Source organism: Alligator mississippiensis, chromosome 2 (assembly GCF_030867095.1).
Source record: "Alligator mississippiensis isolate rAllMis1 chromosome 2, rAllMis1, whole genome shotgun sequence".
In the NCBI taxonomy this organism is placed as follows: domain Eukaryota; kingdom Metazoa; phylum Chordata; order Crocodylia; family Alligatoridae; genus Alligator; species Alligator mississippiensis.
In genome coordinates, this window is record NC_081825.1 from 299,110,550 (window position 1) to 299,131,552 (window position 21,003).

General features: G+C 51.6%; 1 protein-coding gene across 6 annotated transcripts in view; it reads left to right on the forward strand.

Annotated features, from left to right (window-relative positions):
- The window catches only part of FRMD6 (FERM domain containing 6), a 139,068-nt gene extending 125,204 nt beyond the window's left edge, over nt 1-13,864 (forward strand). For all 6 annotated transcript variants that reach the window (XM_059723398.1, XM_014595136.3, XM_059723399.1 and 3 more), the window contains 5 exons: nt 1,672-1,846; nt 4,051-4,386; nt 5,308-5,439; nt 8,887-8,978; nt 10,074-13,864. In XM_059723398.1, coding sequence (XP_059579381.1) covers nt 1,672-1,846; nt 4,051-4,386; nt 5,308-5,439; nt 8,887-8,978; nt 10,074-10,358 — 1,020 coding nt within the window. In that variant the 3' untranslated portion in view covers nt 10,359-13,864. The remainder of the gene's footprint in view (nt 1-1,671; nt 1,847-4,050; nt 4,387-5,307; nt 5,440-8,886; nt 8,979-10,073) is intronic.
- Nucleotides 13,865-21,003: the final 7,139 nt, after the last annotated feature.

Genomic DNA, 21,003 nt, shown 5'->3' on the forward strand with positions numbered 1-21,003 from the left:
ATACAGAAGAAGTAGAGGCGGTCCAGAGAAGAGCAACAGGGGTGATTTGTTGTATGGAGGGGCTTCTGTATGAGACGCTAAAGAGCCAGACCTGCTCAGTTGAGAAACAAGACATTTAAGAGGGAACATGAGACGGGTTTACGAAATACTAAATGGCAAGAGAAAGTCAACAGTAAGTCTCTCTCAAGACAAGAACTAGGGGCCGTACAAGGAAACTAGCACGTAGTAAGTTTAAAACTAACGAAAGTTTTCACAGGGTGTGTCATTGAAGTCATTTCCACCAGATGTGGTAAAAGCTGACAGCTTAGCCAGATGCACTAAGGGACTGGATAATTTTTGGAGGAAAGGAGCATCGGTAGCAGTAGTTATTGAGCATGGGAGTTAAGGATACAGCCTCTGAATCAGATCTTCCTAACCTTTAAATGCTGGAGGCTGCAAGTGGGAGAGAGACAGGGAGAAAATTGGTCATACCCTGTTCACTCTCCCTTTCTCCATCTGCTTTCTGCCACAGTGAGATACAGGATCCTGGGCAAGATGGACTTATGGTCCGACCCGGTAAATGCCAGATCTTATGTGCTGGGGCTCTGGGTTTTTCATAGTGCCCTGTAAATGGAGCGGCAGCAAGAAGCAGCATCTCAAGCGTGAGCTTATTGTAATGATTAATAGCTAGATCAAGATTATAGATGCAAACACGACCAGTCCCATTTTGAGGCTTTTCCCCATAATAGCGCGGGTAGGAAAAGGGTTGTAGAATTCCTGTTGAAAAATGTGCGTGGAGCACTCCCAGGTCAAAAAGTCACCGGCTTGCCGAATATTTCACTAGATGCCTCAGAAAGCTGTGGAGGGAAATCGTCCATCTGGAGGGAGCTCCTCTCTCGGTTCCTTTCGCCCAGCGAGTCTCAATCGGGGCGTCGCGGTACCCTGGGATGCCGTGAGGTCCTTTCAGGGGTCCCGCAGAGCACCGCGCAATGTTAGTTAGCACCGTTAGGGGGGCAGATAGGATTCACAAGATAAACCCCAAGATTTCAACTAGGAATCCAGAGTGTTAAAACCATTCTGCCCTGCTGTTGGCTTTCTGAGTTCATTGCAACAGGGAAAAAAATACGTATTCTTCTGTAGGCAGCACATTAATGAAAGCTAGGAACTGGCATTTTCCCAGGGGTGCCTTGAGTCTAAAAAGTTGAGCACCACTGCTTTAGACCATGCTAGCTCAGGCCCCAAATGGAGTTTGTTAAACACTCCAGTCCTGTCGAATGCCCTCCCTACACGCATGCACGCTCCATCAGCAGCAGGGTGGGCGCTATGGGGAACCGGAGGTGTGTACACCCAGATGAGGTTGTCCTCATCAACCCGGGAGATCTCCCTAGCACAAGCTGCTGAGCAGAACAGGCCGATGGGAGGGCAGCTGCAGACGCTCCTGCTGAAGGGTCCCGTGCGCTGGGATTTCGTTCTGGTGCAGCTGAATTCTGCACGAAAGCCGCCTTGAGTAATGTTTGGTGAACTCCATCTGCTCCCTGCGTGGTGCAGTGGAAACAGCATGCCTTGGGAAGGGGTGTTCTGCATTTCCAATGCAATCAGCATGGCCTGGGCAAGGAATCCCCTTGCTCCAGCCTCTCCTGGGCACCCCGGCAGCACAGCTGGATGCTGATGGCTCCTTCTGGTTCTCCGTAGGGAAAGAAATTCGAGATCCTGCCAGATGGGCTGCCTTCAGCCCGGAAGCTCATCTACTACACGGGCTGCCCCATGCGCTCCAGGCACCTCCTGGAGCTCCTCAGCAGCAGTCACCGCCTCTACATGAACCTGCAGCCCATCCTGCGCCAGGTCCGGAGGCTGGAGGAGAATGAAGGTACTGGGCTCTGGGCTGTGCTGGCTGCTTTCCCCCAGGCGGGCAGTGGCGGCATGACTCTGAAAGAGCCTGTGCTGCGGTGGGGCATTGCAGCTGTTGAGAGATGGGGGGAGAATTAACCCCAGGGGAGGCTGGGCACAATTGAGGGGCCTCTTGCTCCAGTTCCTACTCTCATAACACACAGGGCTAGGCCCTGTTAGGTTCCCCGGTGCAGTCTTATTCCACCCTTCCTGAGCCCCTGAAATGCTGAGACCCCCCGGCACACATTACACTTGAGACATGATTAGCTAGTTAATCACGTCTACAGTTGTAATGCAGCCGTGCTTTAAAGCAATGAATGGCATCATAAAGCAAGGAATAAGCTGCGGAGATCTCTCGCAAGTTCTCGTTGCACTATTAATTGAATGGGCAGGCAGGTGCACCCCTGTCTGGGAGCCCCCAGCTGCAGGACCTTGCTCCTTGTGATCCCGGGCTCCCCCTGCACCAGCAAGAAGGTGTGGCGGGATCTGATGCATGATCCCACAATCGCATCTCCTGCCAGGCGTGTGTGACGTGGCAGGAGGTAGAGTTGTGTGGATCCCACATTGGATCCCGTTGTGCTTTGACCTGAACATCTGGAGGAGCCCTGGGAACATGTCTGCTTTTGTAGAGCAGTCATCTCAGCTGCAAGCCTAAATCACCTACATACAGTCTTTCCTCGTAAGCCATGTTTCTTCTGAGGCTGCAGCAGTCCTGTAGGTCTGCCTGGCTGGAAAACCCAAAGCCGCTCTCAAGGGTTTCACTGAAACCAGGTGTACTGTGTATCCGGGAAAGCAAAATCCATGGGACCTGGGCCATCAGCAGCTCCCCGCAGCTCCCTGCACTCCATCCTAGCATGCATAGGACTGCAAGGGTGCAGTGGGGGGGGGACTGTCCTGAAAGCCATGTCCTTGGACCATACTGGGTCATAGAGGTGCAAGACAGCCAGGCAGGGAGTGGGACTCAGCCCCGAAAGGATCCCACCACCTGCAGCATCCTTAACTCAGGTTTCCAGCTCACGCAGGCGCGTGCACAGCAGCTCTGCTATCAGGGGTGGGAGGAGAGGCTGTTGCCGGACCCCGAGGACTGGCCGCAGCACTGCACGGTGGTTTAGCTCCTGGCAGGCCCTGCTGGTCTCTGGGAGGGGACCAGTTTGCCTGTGGGAACAGACTCACCATCTGTGTGGGCCTTCAGCATAGCAGGCGGTGCAGTAAACACGCCGCTGGGAAGTGCTGGCCTCCTGATAAGGGCCCCAGCCATCAAAGGAGCACGGAGGGAGCAATAAATGCAGCCCTCATTAGCTAAGTGGCCTGCTTTGGCAGGGCCTGGATCGGGGCTGGGGGTGCTGAGGCTTATTGCACACAGCTCTGTTGCTGTGCTACCCATTTCCCGTGCCTGTACCCTGGGGGCTGGGGCCGGCTCTGCCTCTGCCTCATAAGGACACAACAATGCCAGGGTCAGACCAGGGTCCTGCTAACAAGCAAGTAGTGATTGCTTCAGAGGAAGAGAGACCTGTCCCCTGCCGGTCTCAGCAGTACCCCGAGCCTAAGGCCACTTCCCTGGTTGGGGTGTGCAACAGCCCCGATGGACGGATACCCCACCTGCTTGTCTCCCCTTCTTGAACCCAGCTCTCCCAGTGCCCTCGCAACACCCCACCGCTGCGAGTTGCACCAGCTAGTGATGCCTTCACTGCCCCCAGCCACCCACCTGTTCACACGTCCCTCGATCTGCTTCCCTTCCAGCCCTGCTTTCCTGTGATTTTCCCCCCTTGCTGCGGGTCTGCCCCTTGTGCAGCAGGGAGCAGCAGGGGTCCAGGTTTCTTGCAGCCCCTGACTCAGCTTGGACCCAGCACAGTCAGAAGTGTAATAGTGAAAGGCCCTTTTCCAGCAGCCGCAACCAGTGGCTGTCCCCCATATACCCCTCCCAATTGCCCCACTGGGCAATACTGGGAACCTGTGGGCCAGCCTCCCCCTGATGCCCTTTGCTCACTGGTGCATGCTAGGGTGGTGCTCTCCCCCCGCATGGGGCTTGCAGGGTGCCCAGCCACCAGCCAGGGGCAGGAAGCAAGGCAGGGAGGCAGGAGAGAGGAGGATGGAGCTGGGATTTCCCTGGAAAGGGGGTTTGAAGCCCCCCCCGCCCCAGTCGGGGAGCTGACCGAGTGTTGACGAGGTTGCCTTGCCTTGCAGAGAAGAAGCAGTACCGCGAGTCGTACATCAGTGACACCCTGGACCTGGACATGGATCAGCTGGAGAAGCGGTCCCAGGCCAGCGGCAGCAGCGCGGGCAGCATCAAGCATAAGCGCCTCTCCCGGCACTCCACCGCCAGCCACAGCAGTTCCCACACCTCCGGCATCGAAGCTGACCCCAAGCCCCGCGAGCCGGGCCCCGAGGATGGCTTCTCGGGCGCCAGCGTCCACCGCAAGCTGAAGACCTGCAGCTCCATGACCAGTCACGGCAGCTCCCACACCTCCGGGGTGGAGAGCGGGGGCAAGGACCGGCTGGAGGATGACTCCCAGGATGATGGTAAGCACCCCGAGGGAGCCCTGCAGGGCCGGTCTTCTTCCCAAAGCCATCTACCTTTGCATCCCAGGCCATCAGGCTTCCCACTTGTCAGCTGCCTGGCCCTGGAGACGCGCGGCACACAGCAAAGCAGGCTTATATCAAGCCTGCATTAGTGCAAGGAAAGGGCTCCGGGTGTCCTCCCTATCCCAGGAGGCTTCTCCTCACCAGGCTGATCTCTGGGGAGGCTGAGACAGACACCAGCAGTGCTGCTAGCTCAGGGCTGTGCACTGAGAAACCCAGCGCAGCCTGGCAGCATCCTGGGAGAAGAGGTTTACCATAGGAGCCAGAGGCAGAACTGGCAATGGATCTGCTCTGCCCGCAGTCCCCAGGGCCCACCCTTGCCCTGCCCTGTCCCAGGGGGGTCCTGAGGCCCCCTGAGGTCCCACGTTCCTTCAAATTTAAGATCCCTGAACGTTTAAGATGCAGCCAGATTTTTCAGACTTTCAATTCAGTGATGGGGGAGAGAGAGGGTAATCATCCATTCAAGACCCATTTACCAAGACCAATAAAGACCCATTTTCTCATTTAGTCCCGTTTAAGCGGCAGGCTAGGTTTTTTTTAGAAGACATTTCAGGTTTTTTTCAAAGTGTCTCCTGTTTGGTGGAGCATGGAGGCAGGGCCGGGTAGGGTCCTCTGTCTGCTGGATGCTTGTCGGTGCTACAGTATTGCACACAATAGCTGATGCTCCTTTGCTCTAGCTTTCCCTGTGCCCACGTGACTTGAAATCCTCACGGCTTTTTCAGGGCCAGGACTGAATTTTCCTCCTGCTGAGCCTTAGAGGCCTGATCTCTGCTAGGAAGCGTCTCTGGATTTTTTTTTCTTTCTTTTCCTATCTGCTCTTCCCCTGTCGGTGACTTTCTCCTTTCTTCTCTTCTCATTCAGAGATAGAAATGCTGGTCGATGACCCCCGGGACCTTGAGCAGTTGAGCGAGTCGTCCCTGGAGGTCACCCCAGACATGTGCATTTACATCACGGAGGACATGCTGTTGTCACGGCAGTTTAATGGACACTCAGGTATGGCACCGGGGGGAAAACGCCGAGCGCTGCTTTCTGGACGGCCGCATGCGGGCGCAAAGGACTGGGAATAGAAACGCGAGAGGGGAACAACAATAGAGAAAGGATCATCTCGAATTTCAGGAGATCGGATCCCCGTGTGCTTACCTCTGGGTGTGAGGTGCACGCACCGGTGGGGACATTTTACAGGACTGCTTTTGGTGTGGGGTGGTAATGAATGAATACCGTGATTTTCAGCTCTCCTCGTTGCTTTTTTTCCCCTAAAGGGAAACTATTGGGTTCAGTTTTGCAAAATGACATTTAATACCAAGCTGAGTGAAACCTGCCTCTGGCAGCTGCTCAAGGAACCAACACAACCAGCTTGCAGAATAGCAGAGTCAAACTGAAGATCAAATGCACTTACCTGGGGTTCGCTGTCCTGGTCTGAAGTCCAGTCGGGGGCAGAATAGGGAGGCACTGTGGAGGCTAGCTGCTTCAGAGGGGCATGAGGCTTTCATAGGCAACAGCCTACTTCACCTGACAGCATAGCTGGTTGCCTATGAAATCTCCTGCCTCTGAATTAACTTAGACTGATGAGACTTTAAGACAACGGGGTGCCCAGCAGAAGCTGGGTCTCATGGTAGCTTGCCCCCCAGCATCTTGCATTATACATGGGTTTGGTATCCAAAGACAGAGGACAGTGTTCCCCTCTGTGCAAAGAGCTACCCCAGGGCCTACGAACCACTGAATCTCTCCCAAATGAGAGGTGGTGTGCAGAGATGACTGGCATAGAGAGTGGGAAGAGACACAGCAAGCCAAATCTGACAGGTGAGGTTACCCCACTTCCTTCGGCAGGGCTTGGCCCAACAGGTCTTCACCAAAGGAAAATATTCAGAAAGGCACAAATGTTCTCCTTGCATCCTGAGGTTGGGGCAGAGCTGGTTAGGACGGTCCCATTCGTGCCCATTTGCACGTGTGTTTTTCAGGCGCACCAACCCCGCTTGCACACACAGTTGCAAAAATGACTGCCAGTGGCTGGTGGCAGCTCAATCAGGCCAAGTGTGCAAACGTGTCACAAGGGGATCATCCAGACACATGCAAGGCCATGGGAACATGGGTGTGAGCTGTGTAACTGCTGGAGCCCTGGGCTCCTTGTCGGCAGATGCTGCTTTGTCTAGGAGGCACAGACCTTTTCAAAGTGAAATCTAGTCCATTTGCAAATGGAGGACTCTCGCAGGAGATTTAGGGCCTGCACCTGCCTGCATCTGTCTCTCCGGCAATTCCTTTTGTCTTCTTATCATAGTTTCCTTTTACTGACTGCTTTTTTTAAGCCGCCTTTGTTTCTGGGGCAAAAGTCCACACTTAAACGATCTGCCCAGACAAGGGAAATGATCAAACTGGCTGTACACACAAAGCTGCTGGGGGCATCCCTGGAAAAAAAAACCCAGGCAGCAGTGGTATCTTTTGTAGCCTCTTCTGGGGTTGCAACGGTAGCTGGTCCAGCCGCCGAGAGGGATGAGTGGCAACGGCCTCCTGCCTCTCTCGTTGGAGGGATGTCGGATGTTTCCAACAACACTCACCGCTCCTAGCACCTGCTCTAGGGATCTTTGCTGTCCTCCCCAAGTTCCCGTCTTCCACGCCATACATAAGGCCTCCTTTGTGAACGGCACTTCACAGTGCAGGGGCTCTGTCAGGTTAGAGTAGCTTTAGTGGAAGTGAGATCTGCAATGGTCTTTCTCCAGGTTGTTTCTTTCTTCACCTCAATCCCCTCTTGCTACTCATCCATGCTCAGAGCAGCCTGTACCAGGGCCACACAACAGCCTCAGCCCTTCCCTTTCTTGTTCAGATGTCCATTGTTTCAGCAGGCTTTTCAAAGGCAAGGTCACTACACCATCCCAGTGGCAATGAGCTGCTCCAGGCCTTGTGGCCCCGACCCCTCTATGCCTGGCTATGCACCTCGGCCTTTAAAGCGGCACCTGAGAGGTTCTCCCTCTCTGCTTCATCCAGGCAAGTCAGAAAAGGGGGGAGCAATCAGGCGTGCTTGCGGCTGCTACAAAATAGGTAGCTCTTAGGATCAGAGCATCGCCTGATGCATGCTGGAGACAACGGGGTGAGGCTTTGCAGCTCTGATGCAGCAGCAGTGCAGGCATTGAAGCTTTCCTCCCATCTGCATGCTGTCATTCAGAGCTGCAGCTGGGGTGACTCAGAGGCACTGTAACGGAGTCTCCTCTCATCATCCCCCATCTCCAACAAGGGTGGGTATCCTGACACCACTCACCTCCATATGGGCCTATTGACTTCATGCTACCCTAGGTCTCAGCCAGCGCTGGCTGGGAGGATCATTGCAATGCCAGCAGTACAGAGGGTGGTTCTTGTTCTCCAGGGATGCAGCAGATATCACTGCCCCTTGGCTTCCCTGGGGCCAGATCATCCAGCGGTCGGTTCTCCCATGTGAGCTGCTCTGACGCTCACCCACCTCACTTCATTGGGTTGCTTGAATTTAGCGGCGGAGATCGAGTTTGGGACTCTTTGTCAGAGACGCAGCCAGGCGGAGGGGACCTGCAGTGAACCCCAGCTTGAAATTTTGAGAGGGGGTTGATTGGAAAAACACACATTCCCTATTCCATTTATTGGATCTCTCTGCATCCGTGTGTGGACAGAGGACATTCAGAGCCGAATTCAGAGGCAAAGGGCATGTTGGAGTCCTTTCACTTAGCCTCTCCAGGGTTTGGACATCCCAGCTGTTTTCTGGGAGGTGAAAGGCAGTGGGTTTTTGCTGCACATCAGCTGCTTTGCACCTGTGTGCATGCTCTTACCGCACAGGAGATGAAAGCTGAACTCTGATAACTTGCTCTTCTTCTGCCAAGGGCTGAGCTACTACAGTTTAGTTTCCATTTGCCACCGGGTACGTCCATGCACTACACAGCACTTAACGAGTGGTAAAGTCCTCCCACTTTGTACACCATCATAATTTTTTATGTCCATACGCACGGCTCTGTCTGCCCCACTGGGGAAGGCTCCCTGCTGAGATGATGGAAAAAGGGACTGGGTATAACCATCACTCACTCCTTCTCATGGCCTTCCCCCAACTTGGTCTTCTGTGAACAGGGATGGAGTGGGTGCAAGTACCTCGAGAGGGATCTCAGTGAGGGTGGAAGGGATCTCGCAGGCAGAGGACATCTAATCAGACCTGCAAACCTGACGGGGACTAGGTTGGCACAACAGATGCACCGAAGAGACCCCTTCGTGAGACTCATTTGAGCCTGACTCATCCTGTGCATTTGGCCTGTAGTCTCTAGACAAGGTACTTCTTGATGAGCGTTTTCATCTGGTGCCCTTGCAGTTTTAACCAGGGCTCCCTTACGCTCCTTTGACCAGGCAACAAAACACTATAGTGTCTCCCAAAGAGCTGAGCAGATTCTGCATGACAGCAGACTTTACATCTCCTCCTTTCTTTCCCTTCTTCAGGGTTAATCGTAAAGGAAGTAAGCTCATCCACGTCCAGCTCTTCAGAAACAGTGGTCAGACTTCGCGGCCAGAGCACCGACTTGCTACCACAGGTATTTTGTGCTTGGAGGGTGAAGCCCTTAATGGGTCTCCCTTCGACAAGGGCAAAGCATCCAGCACTCGGGGTATGGGCAGGGGGAGGGAGTGCTCTGCTCTGACTTCCAGTATCGCAGCTTTGTGTTTTGGCAAATTCAAGTTTTGGGGTAAAAAGAACCTATTGGCTTTTCTGGGGAGCTGGGAAACACTGGCAGCGCTCTGTTTCTCATCAGTCAGAAAGCCATCACGTTGGAAAGCTTACCCCCATCGCGGCTGGTCTGAGCAAAGTTCACCGAGTGGAGGGGAAAAAACCCACCAGGCCTTGATTTGTAGATGTTTGTCCAAAGCATCCCTCCCAGGGGTAGCCACACTGGTAGTTACTATGCCCATGAACGGGTTTTTTCCTCCAATGATCTGCAGCAGCCTGGGCTACGGTCATTACCCCAAGTGCCCCCTCCTGTCATCACCCCGACCCTGCTTTCCCCTACAGGGAAGATCCCCCCCTGCAGTAACTTTCCAAGTAACGTGATGGACCCAGTAGCATGATGGCATTAAGACTTTTGTCTCGCCAACTCGCCATGCCTAGTCTGGCTTGTTTGCTGTGCCAGGTAATTTTGCCAGATGTAGTTATCCTCACAGATATCCCATCGCTAGAGATGAGCCAAAGCCGAAGTGCAAAGTCCCAAGTGCCAAAGTCCCAAGTGCAAACACCCCCAAACCGGCAGTTCTGTGCAATGCAAACCCACCCGTGCATTTGAACTTGGCAGGTGGGTCCTGTCGCTACCATGGGGCTGAACAAAGCATTGGGTCCAGATACACAGGGGGAATGTGCGACTCCACTGAAGTCAGAGGGAGTTCAGCCATTGACTTGACCACGGCCACTGACTTTCAGTAGGAGTTAGGCACTGAGTTGCCATTTTCCCCTTGCTCTCCCGCTCTGTCTCAGGCTGGGTTCACCCTATCTCAGACATACAGATAACCGGAGAAATCCTTTGTAGGCTGCCACGTGCAAAAGCCTCCCCATGCTGCTCATAGAAAATGCTCAGTCTCTATTGCGTGTGGCTTCACAGCTAACCCCTGCCACCTCTCGTGTGCCCCTGTCTTTTCTCCAGACCGTATGTAGAAAGCCAAAGACTTCCACCGACCGACACAGCCTGAGCCTGGACGACATTCGGCTGTACCAAAAAGACTTCTTGCAGCTGGCGAACCTGTGCCAGGACACTGCTCAGAGCTACACCTTCGGGTGCAGCCACGGACTGGAGGAAGAGGGTCTTTACTGCAACGGCTGCTTGGCTCAGCAGTGCATCAACATCCAAGAAACCTTCCCAGTCAAGAGAACAAGCAAATACTTCTCCCTGAATCTCTCCCATGACGAAGTTCCCGAATTTGTTGTCTAAGCGCCATAGCTCTGTCGGGGCAGGACTGGCTGCCTGCACTATCAGAAAGACTGGAAATCTATGGCTATTTCCTTCAAATATATCTGGTGCCATATTGTTTTTGTTTTCCTCCTCCCTTCCTACTCCCCTAAACACCTCTCTCTTTGCAAATCAAGGCCTTGGAAACCATTGCACTTTGAGTATGACCCATAGAGCGGTAGGGTAGGGACAGAGGTAGGGTGTCCTGGCAGAGCCCCATCTGGGTTTAAGCAGTCTCTATTCCCTGTTTTTTCTTTGGAAATAGTTTGTGCAAAACACTGATTGTCTTACGCCAGAGAAGCACAACGTAGTTCAGTCGTTGAATCGAGTCCGAGACAACCTTTACGTTTTTATTACTGCCTCGTGAACGCTTTAATTTTTTGGGTGGTTTTTTTTTCCCTCCCCGAAAGCTGCCATTGACGTTTGCAAAAAGCCATTGCAGCCTCTTCATGGCTTCGGCAACCTTGAGTTTAGAAGCTGAAAAGAAAACGAGACTCTGTGTTGTGTTCTGTCAAGCCAAAGAATTGCAAATACCCTGAATGCCAGTATCAAGAAGGCAAGAATTAAGCAATAACTAGACAGGAAACTCTATGCATGTTTCTGATTTCTTGGGAAACGACAAGTTGAGTTGCAGTTGACCTTGTGCGATCTCAGTTCTTCCAGAGACTTACTGTGGCATCGAGTCCAAACAGAGCCTCTGCGCAACGTTTTCTAAAGTTTACAAAAATCAGATGGATGTTATCTGGGAACTCTGGAAGCTTTCCGAAGCTGCTTGTGTTTCAAAGGAAAATGAAACATAACTGAGCATTTCTAATGATGTAGCAATAATGTTCGCTGACCAAAGTACCTTAAATATATATATATATCTATCTATATATATATATATATAGATAGATATATATATATATCTATCTATATATATATATAGATATATAATTTACATATATAAATATATCAAAGTATGTATGTTTATATATGTTTGGATCTTATAGACCCATTTTGGTTTTGTTTCTGTTCTTAAACACCTTTTATGCAACGAGTACGCCTTCTTGCTTTAACGATACATATAGACAATCATTTTTTTTATTTTTTATTTTTTTCCTAAGTGCTATCATTTTGGAAGGTGAAAAAGTAGGCTTTCCCGTGGAGAATAATATGTAGGCAACTGCATCGTAAGCATGACTGTTTGCGGTTAGTGTTGCTTCAGCATTATTTTAAACAAGGCTTTTCATGCATCTTTCAGTATTTTACAGTTGGAATGGCTCTGGTTCGTGGACGCTAATGATGTTCTCAGAGCAATGCCATAGGGACAGCTTTTGAGATGGGGCGTCTGAAGGAAGCTAAAGTGCACATAAACATGTACAGTGATCTATCATCATCAGCGTAAAGCATTACCGCAGCTAACGTTCGCAGCACAATGCCTTTTTTTGTTTTTTTTAACAAAAAAAAAAAAAAAAAAGAACCAACTATTTTTAATGAGGAGGTTAGTATTTCACAGCTATAGTTTACCATATTTTGATATACCATCTTTTTTTAACTGGAAACTTTTTCTAAAAAAAAAACCAAACCAACAAAGCTATTTTATAAAGAAGCGCGCTGATATTTTTGTAAGAAACACAGGTGGGTTTTTGGTAACGAAACGGGACTTTAGATTTTAGTTACAGGGCGGCATAATCGGTGTTACCGCTGCGTGGGAGGCAGCATTACAGAAAGCAAAGGGGGATCCTTGCAAAATTTACAGCAGCCTTGCAGCTGCTTGTATCGGAAGTCAAGGGCTAGTTTGACTAGGCCCCGGCGGCTTTGCATCACTGACTTGCATTGCTAAAGTGCCATAAAGAATCCATTATATAATAGTGAGCCTTACCCATTATGTCTGTGATCCCACTGGGTTTTGTGTTAGCCAGATGCTGCCATGGTACCAGCTTGCTAGAGCAGGAGGTATGTTAAATCACTACTCAGAAAGCTATCCCTTACTGGTAGATGTTGACTTCTCCAGGGTGGCCCAAAGCCCGTTGCACTGTGCAGCATGTTCCCCTGCTATCCTCTGGCTAAAATTTGGCAGGGTAAGCCCTGATTAGCTGTGGAGCATGGCTGCCCTCTCGACCCTCCTCGGAAAGCGTCTTGCCTAGCCTGAACGGCTTGCAATGGAAAGATGCTGTGCCGCAGCAGCGAGCAGGGCTTGCTTTAAGAGCCTTAAAAATCCACCTTCTCAGCAGGGCAGCTCCCTCCCGGTGCGATGAGGACCACCGAGGTCCTGCTATGCCTCCCACAAAACAGATGGCATTGCCCGGTTCTAGGATTGCACCTCGAGAGACCCCCGGAAATATATATGCAGAGGTGTATGATAGATAGATGCACAGTATTCATATGTATAATATATAGAGAGATGCAGCGTGCGTCCGCGCATCTGTAATATATGTCATGCACTCATTGCAGTTGTTGGGACGAATTGCGCAGCAATGGTCAGGGAAGGCAAAACAGTTCTCAATTTGCAGGGTCAGGTTGGCTGTTTCAATTTTTTCTTGCCAGGGGAGTTGAGGTGCCAACGTCCCTGCGGTTGAAAGGATTGTACGGCCTCCTGCTGCCAGGGTCGCTGTGTTCCCCTCTGCAGGCGCGCGGCCTCAAAGCTTTCCCCCATCTGCTCGCGTTTCGGGCTCAGCAAACCAGTCACTCTTTGGATGGCATGTGCTAGACGTTGCTATAACCATGGCCAAAGCAAAAGTTGTGCGGTGTCCGTATGATTCGAAAGACTCCAGTTCTGTTCTTGTTATTTATTGTGTTAAGATACAAGGGGAAGGGTGTAATTAAGGGGTGTATCGTGTCAGTAATGCTTTCTGTTGTTGAGAAGCAGGCTCCTTGGGGGTTTAATTCTGCAGCCCAGCCCAGGGGAGACGGACCTAAAGAATGGCTGCAGTTCAGCCCAGGGCCTCTTCTCCCATCTGAAATGACTCATAATTTCAGGGAGAGGGCGGTGATTTTGCCCAAGCCATGTTTTAGTTGGATTGACAAGTAATGAGTTGACGTTAATAGAACGACCCGAACCAGGACACATCCTTGCCCTTTTGGATGACGCGCAGAATTGCTGCAAGTGCCGATCTCTGCAACCGGCATGACGTCAGACGAAAAGGCAACGTCCTGCTTTCCCCGCGTTGTACCAGCAAGCTGTAAGATGTAAAGCTCTTATTTATTCCACATCTGTTTGGAAATCCTGAGCTGGCCAGCATTTGGGTTCGGTGTCTGCTGTCTGGTGACTTTTTTTTTATGTTGATATGTTTGCAATAATCAGCTATAAGCCTGCACAAACTCAATAATCCTTTCTGTGAAAGGATCTTCCTATCAGGATGGTATGAGAGAAAGTGTAAAAAAAAACACAAAAAGAAAAGAAACAATAAAAGACAAAGCAGAATTATTTTGTAATGTTGAAGTTTGTTGCGTGCCTTTCACGGCAGAGTTAGAAAGGACAATAAAGTTACAATTGTTTGCATTGATGTGAGTCTTGGCAATTAAAAAAAAAAAAACGAACCCTTTGGCGAGGGATAGGAATACACACAAACCGGTTTAAGTGATCAGAAACGGGTTTAAACCTGTAACAGAACAGATGTTCAGTGCACAGACACCAGTTTGAAAACGGCTGAAACCAGTTTGAGATAAACCTGGTTGAATGTCATATCAGACTTAACTGATTTGGGTCAAACCGGTTGATGCAATGTCCGTCCTAGACCTAAATGCTTAACTCCATTGGGGAAGTCATTGTTGGACGCAGAAATTATCCTTCGTTCTAGGACTGAGGATAGCATCACTGGATGGCTCTGTCCAGTTTGAGTGTGCCACGGTTTAAAAAGATGCTGAAAAACCAGAGCAGGCAGACAAGAGGCATGGAAATGATTTGAGGGCTTATCATGAGAGCTCCATCTGTTCAATCGATGCAAGAGATGACTTTGATGGCAGATAGCTTCGAGGGGCGACTGTACAAGATACTACAGGGCTTCTTAATCTAGTAGAGAGAGTCTGAACAAGAGCCAGCAGCTGGAGGCCAAAACCAGATAAGTTCCTATTTAAAAATAAACCATGTTTTGTTTTTTTTAAATAGTGAAAACAGCTTATTATCACTAGAGGAGAGAGGGGTATGATCTTCACCCCCTCTGTGGTGTCCACAGCAAGAAAAGAAGCCGTCTTGGAAGAGATGCTTTAGTGCAATGCCAATCATTGGGTTTGATAGGGTGGTGTCTGGGTGGCACGCCAAGGCCTACGCCATACAGGAGGTTGGCTGGGATGCTGCCAGGATCCCGGCTGACCTTGATACCCGACCTCTGTATACCTGGATGGTTACAACCTTGCATGACATTGAGCTTCCAAGAGCAGATGTTTCTTCTTCGGTCCCTCAGTACCGGGCTGTCTGCTCTGATGCCCGCAAGGGCAACCCCAGCACGGGAGCAGGGTCCGTCAGGATGGCTGAACCATCCGCTTGGGTTCCCTCAAATGACGAAAGCCAGTGCCGAGGTCTCCGGCACGTGATTTATTTAAGGAGCTGTCACCTCGAATGAAGGTTGGGAGGGGAAAAGGATTGCAGGGGAAATACACAGCGTGGTTTGGGACCAGGAGAAAAGTCTCCGAAGCAAAGAAGTCCTGGTGAAATGGCAGCCGAGAAGGCACGGAGGCGGTTTGGGAGTGTGCCGGGGACCTTTGTTCCCATAAGCTAAGGTGGATGGTAATGGCTGGACCTGCATCTGCCACGGGATGTGCATTACATCTGAGCATGGGATCCTGGTCTGCAAACTGAGAACCGAGGCACCTTCATACCTTTGTGGGCCTGGCTCTGTTTTCCTTATCTGAGTCCTGGTTCATTGGACGCCTGCACACCTTTGGGGGCCTGGGGCTAAGTGACTTTCCCCAAGTCGCACAAGGAATGTCAGTGGCAGAGCAAAGACCTGCACCCTGGTCTTCAAAGACCCAGGTAAATACACTCACCACTGGGCAACCCTTTTCCCTGTGAGTCCGCTCCCTGGCACATACTTCCTCCTGCCAGAAATTTCCCCTGAGGGCAAGATTTAGCTGAGGCCCGTATGCAGGGCCTCCCAGCAGGCTGACCACAATGACAGCATTGATAACTGGCGGCCAGCACGGGTGCAAAGATGCAGCGGGAATTAAAATCCAAGTGAGCCAAGGGGGTCAGACCAGCAGCCAAGGGCATCACTGTGCCAAGGCTTTGTCGAGCCAGGTCTTAAACACCTCTGAGATATCCTCACCCTGCCCGATGCTTGAGACAACCGCAGCAGAGCTGTGCCATCCGGTCCAACCTGGCTGGGTCTGTGTCCTACGTCCTCCCTGCATCATGCCTCTGGCTCCCCAGCCAGCTAACCATGCAGCCATCGCAGTTGGGTCAACTGGAGATGGCCGAGCCCAGAGCAAGGCTTTGCTTCTCCCCCTGGCTCTGCAGCAAAGCACATTAACCCTTTGCCACTGTATCCCTTAGGGGAAAGGAGGCAGGGATGAGCCTGGAGCAGCCAGTTCAGCACTGCATCCTGGCCTGTTTGTCCACTTTGGACCTCTCCCCCACCATGCAGGCTGCCATCAGCTTCATACTGCTGAGCTCCTGGTGCTCGGTGCAGTTTCCTGCGTCCCTGGCTCAGCAGCGAGGGGGCTGTTTTTAACAGGTTGTCTTGTTCCTTTGTTTTGAGAAACGGTGCTCAACTGTGTCTGGCTGGCTGTTTTCCCAAAGCGAGTAGCGGGGCCCGCAGCTGGAGGTGCATGCTCCCTCCAGGAGGGCTTGGCTCCGTGCTCGGCCCTGGCTTATGTCACTCGTCCGAGAAAGCTCCCCCGGGTGTTGTGCACTGACACCGAAACAACAGGCTGAGGATGCTGGAGGCAGAGCTGTGCTCCCAGCCCAGGGATCTCGGCACCACTCCCTGCACCTGATGGAGAAGCTTTCCAGCTGTGGAGATGAACAAACTTCTCCCTGGACTGGAATTGAGCCAGGTGTTAGGAGGCATGTCCTCCGCTCAGCCTAGTACCAGGGGTGCTCCCAGAGACAAATGGGCCCTGTGACCCAAAGCACATTGCCCAAGCCTTTATGCTTCAAGTCCAGTCAAACCAGTCCTGAGGCTGCTGAGACCATTAGGGCACCTTAGATGCTGTGCATCATTGCTGAGTCTTTGGGCAAAGTGGCCTGGCAGTGCCTGTGTCCTCTCCAGGTATGCGTGGATGTTGGCTTACAGGGAGTTCACCCATCCTTTGAAAGGTCTTGTTTTTAGTCCTGCAGGGTGTCCACACACCCTCCTCACCCAGGCTAGCCCAGGTGGGGGGTGCTGGTTTAGTCACCAACAACCGGGCCGTGGAACAGGCTGGTCAACAACGCATAACGTGTACAAGCGCCCACACTTGCTGATCCAGGTAAGGAGAAGCTCCTGTTCAAGTTGGAGTGGTGTTGTAGGCACGATGGATGAGAGGTGAGGGGTTTGGGTGATAGCTTTTATTGGACCAACTGTATGGGTGGGAGAGCACTTGGACAAGCTCTCAGGAGCACCAGTGGCAAAGCCATCACCAAAACCCTCTTGCCTCTAGTCGTCGCTCACCCTACAATTGACCACGAGACCTGCTTGTATCTTCTTCTGAAGCAGCTGGAGGTAGGCATGGCACGAGATAAGGACCTGAGAAAGATGGACTGTGGGAGCTGTGGTAGTGTTACTATGCCCTCGGACACACGTTCATTTAGTGGTGCACTGGCATCAGACCCCCGTCCCAATAAACACACTTTCTGTTGGGCCCAAGTGCATGGCAGGAGGCACAACTTTGGGTCCAGAGATCAGATCCCAGTCATGCCCTACTACTTGCAAGTGCAAGGGAGCCTGGGATCGTAACCCCCCAGCCTGGCACATTCATGGCTGGGTGCTGCAGCCCTATGTGGGGTCAACTGGACAGGCCTGGCTCTGGCTCTAGACCCAGGGCTGTGTGGGACTGGGGCTCCACTCCCCTGCACCCTGCAGCCCAGCCAGAGCTGCTGGACATGGGGTTTAAAGTCCTCTGGGGGGGAAGCCCTTCATCTCCCTCCCCCACTGCTAGAGCAGCTGATCGTCAGTGCCAGGCACACGTTACATTTAAGGTGCCATCCAAACCAGCCACAAAAGCGTTCTACAGTATATCCTTTTTATGGCTTGCTTCCCTTTGTATGGCACCGTAACTGGAGTGCCCATGCTGCACCCTTCCCCTGGTACGTGTGCTAACTGTGGCATCAATGTAATGCATGGAGGAGCTACTTTTTGAATTAAAGCTATGGGTCTTCCTTAACTCCCTGACCTCTAAAGGCCTAACGATAGCTTTGCTTTCTGCTGTGGTCCTCTACTGCTCCATATCTCCTGTATATTTTTCTTACCCTCTCCTACACTGTTTTAGTTTGCAGTACAGGTAGCACCTTTGAAGCCTGCTGGATTTGCTACTGCCAGGCTGTGCTCTCTGTCCTTCGTCCCAGGAAGACGACGTCACATAAGCAAGGATCACAATGATAAGGCTCTTTGACATGGCTCTTCTTTGACATTGGTGCTGTGCTACGGAGTTTGGGTTTTGCTTTGTTTTTGACATTTACTGAAAATGAGGAAGCTCATGGGACCAGGGTCTGGAGCACATGGAAAGTCTATACCTCCCCAGGCTGTTTCTGGCTTTAATCCTGTATGTGCATGAAGTGGGGCTACATGAAGGCAGCAGGGGGGTTTCCTACCACTGAAACCCTGGACTGGTGCACGGGGAAGCTCTGATCTAGGAAAGCAGAATGTGGATGGAGATGCTGGTATGTCTGGCTGCTGTAGGAGGACCACTTAGGAGAGAGACTGAAGAGGCAAGGGATGGATGAACCCGTCCATTTCTTTGCAGGGACTATTAGGAAAAACTTTCTACCTACAGGCAGCGTCCAACCCTGGCATAGACTGTAAAGTCCCCATTGCTGGAGGATTTTAAGAACAGGCTAGCAGACAGTGTCTGGGCCGGTTTGGGTGCACTGTCTTAGAGTGGAGAACCGGCCAGCTGACTGCTTGATGTCCCTTCCAGCTGGGCATGTCACCCCTGGCATGAACCTGCACTCTGCCCCATGACCTGGCCCCCTTGGACCGATGCTAAACATCCCAAATCCCATCCAGCCAACTTCCAGGGCCTCACTGACTTTGATTCCTACTGAGCCACCCAAAAAGTGAAGTCCCTGGTTAAACAACAGCCCGGTCTGTCCCACCTTTTTGTTTCTGCACCAACTGGAACTGAGCCATAGGCCAAAGTCCAGAGTGAATGTGAGCGGTGCCCCGCACCAGCTGGGACAGGGGTCTGGTGGGATGGGAGACGCAGAGTGGAGATGAGTCACGGAAGAAAGGAGGGTAGGAGAACAAAAGAGGGGAGGAGTAAGGGCAAGGGCTGGGCACCGTTTGGAGAGGAAGGGGAGGTGCCCTCTGTCCTTGGGCATGGAGGGACTGCTGCTCCGCACGGATTAGGCACCCAAAGGGGTTGTCTTTGCCTCTCCCCTGTCAATGCATTGCACCCGGCCCAGTGCAAGGGGTCCACTGCAAGCCAGTCTGATGTAGGACAGCTTCTGGGGCCCCGTCCTCCCCTGGTCTCTAGTGGGACATCCATGCAGTGATGCTGATTTACACCAGACAAGACTCCAGCCCCTTTGTCTTTCATCATCCTTTGGCTGCACAAGCCCGTCGCGGGCATGCAAGCAGCTCTGGGGATTCCCAGCTTGGAGCAAGGGTGTGGAGGGAGCGCTGCAGATACGTCTCCATCCTCGGTGCTGGGTTTCAGCACCAGACCCCTCCAGCTGCTGCAGGGCTCTGCATCTGCTGCTGGGACTTGGAGGGAGGGGTGATGGTCTGATTTACACCCTGGCAGGTGTAAATCACCCCAACGGCTTCCTTTACAAGGCTCTGGTCAAGGAGGAAGCTGCACCAATTGTGAGAACATGGGTGCTGAGCTGCCTCTGCTCCAGCACTTTCTGGCAAGGCAGGGCCAGTTGCAGAGAGCTCGGGAGTGCGTCTCCTGGGCCAGGCATGAATCCCCAGCTGGGAGCATACCCGGAGCAGCAAGGGGTGCAAGGAGCAGGGAGGTGGGCAGCAGAAGGAGATGCTGCAACCTCATGAGATCCCAACACGACCTTGGGAAGAGCTTGGAAGCGTCCCACTTGTGTTCAGCAACAGATATGGTCATGCTAGATTATTACTCCATTTGTTGCCCTGTTCATGAGCCTTTTGGCTGTCTTGACAAATGATTTGGCCTTCTCATGGCTCTGTGGGCACCCTGGGGAAGAAGCCTTATGCCCAGACTCCAGTCTTGTGCTAAATCTTTGGAATCCCTCTGCTATATATAGTGGTCCATTGTCTGAAAACAGGGTGTTGAGCACACTGGCAAGGGGTTTCTTCTGCTGCGTCTGTTCCCAGGTGTGAAGCCTGGATCCTTTTCATGACACCTAGTCTCAAACTGGCAAGGATTACAGATCCACCGCCTTCCAGCAAGATCCCATCTTGTGCACGTAGCTGATCCCTCACCTGCCAGTAGGGAATGACTTCCTGGGGCACTTGTTCCTTTGTGGTCTGGCCACCCCTGGAGCAGGAGTCGTATCATGGTCTGGAGTTGTGCATCCAATGCTGTGCTCTCCTGCATTGTCCAGGGACTCCCTGCGGAGCTGCGGACGTGTTGTAGCACAAGGATGGATTCGATCTCCTGCTCCACGGAGATGCACGTGATGCACCCTGGAAGGCAGGCCCTGATCAGGTTATCTGCCCCTAGCAGCAATTTACCTGGCTGAAGGCTCCTTGCTCACAAGAACCCATCCACAGGCACCTGGGGCTTAATTGGTTGTCTCCATCATTAATCCCCCTTGGTCCATAGGCAACTGCTCTGCCCTGTACAGGGCTTGCAGAGAAGCTGCACCCATCTACTCCACAGAGCAACATGACAGTGCCCTCCTCCCCCTCCATCCCCTCCTAATATTTTCATTCCTTCCCTTTATTTGCTTTTGTCCTTCTCATCCTCATACCCTGCCAGTTCATCGTCCTGTTTAGGTAGTGTCAGGGGTTAGTCCTTGACTTTGCTGCTTTGTTGTCCATTGGTGGCCTATTGATTCATACAGTGTATACTCCAGAGATCAATATTTGGCTAAAAGTTGAAAAGTGCCAGCACTGGGAAAAGGGTGGGTACTGAGCAAGCAGGAGAAGCCAAGAGAAGCTTGATGGATAGAGAAATGCAAAACTCCAACGCTCTTGGTTCAGAGGTGAGACCTTTTATTAGACCAACTAAGACATTGCAAAAAAAATTACCTTTTTCTGCAAGCTTTCAGGCACACGCACCCTTCCTCAGGCTCAGGGAAAATTTCAAGGTGGTAAAAAGTTCCCAGAGATAGAAGATAGAAAATAAACTTCGTTTTTGCACAGAAGAAGCTGAAGGTAGAAGTCTGTTCTTCTGGGTCCATGAGAGTGGATAGAGAATGGTGAATAGAGAAAAATTTGACCATCTGAGCTGGATGGAGGTCACTGGGTGCAGAATATGGAATCAATATGAACAGATAAATGTGAATAAATATGCATCTCCTTACATTAAAAAACATTATATATATATATATATATATATATATATATACACACATATTTATATATAC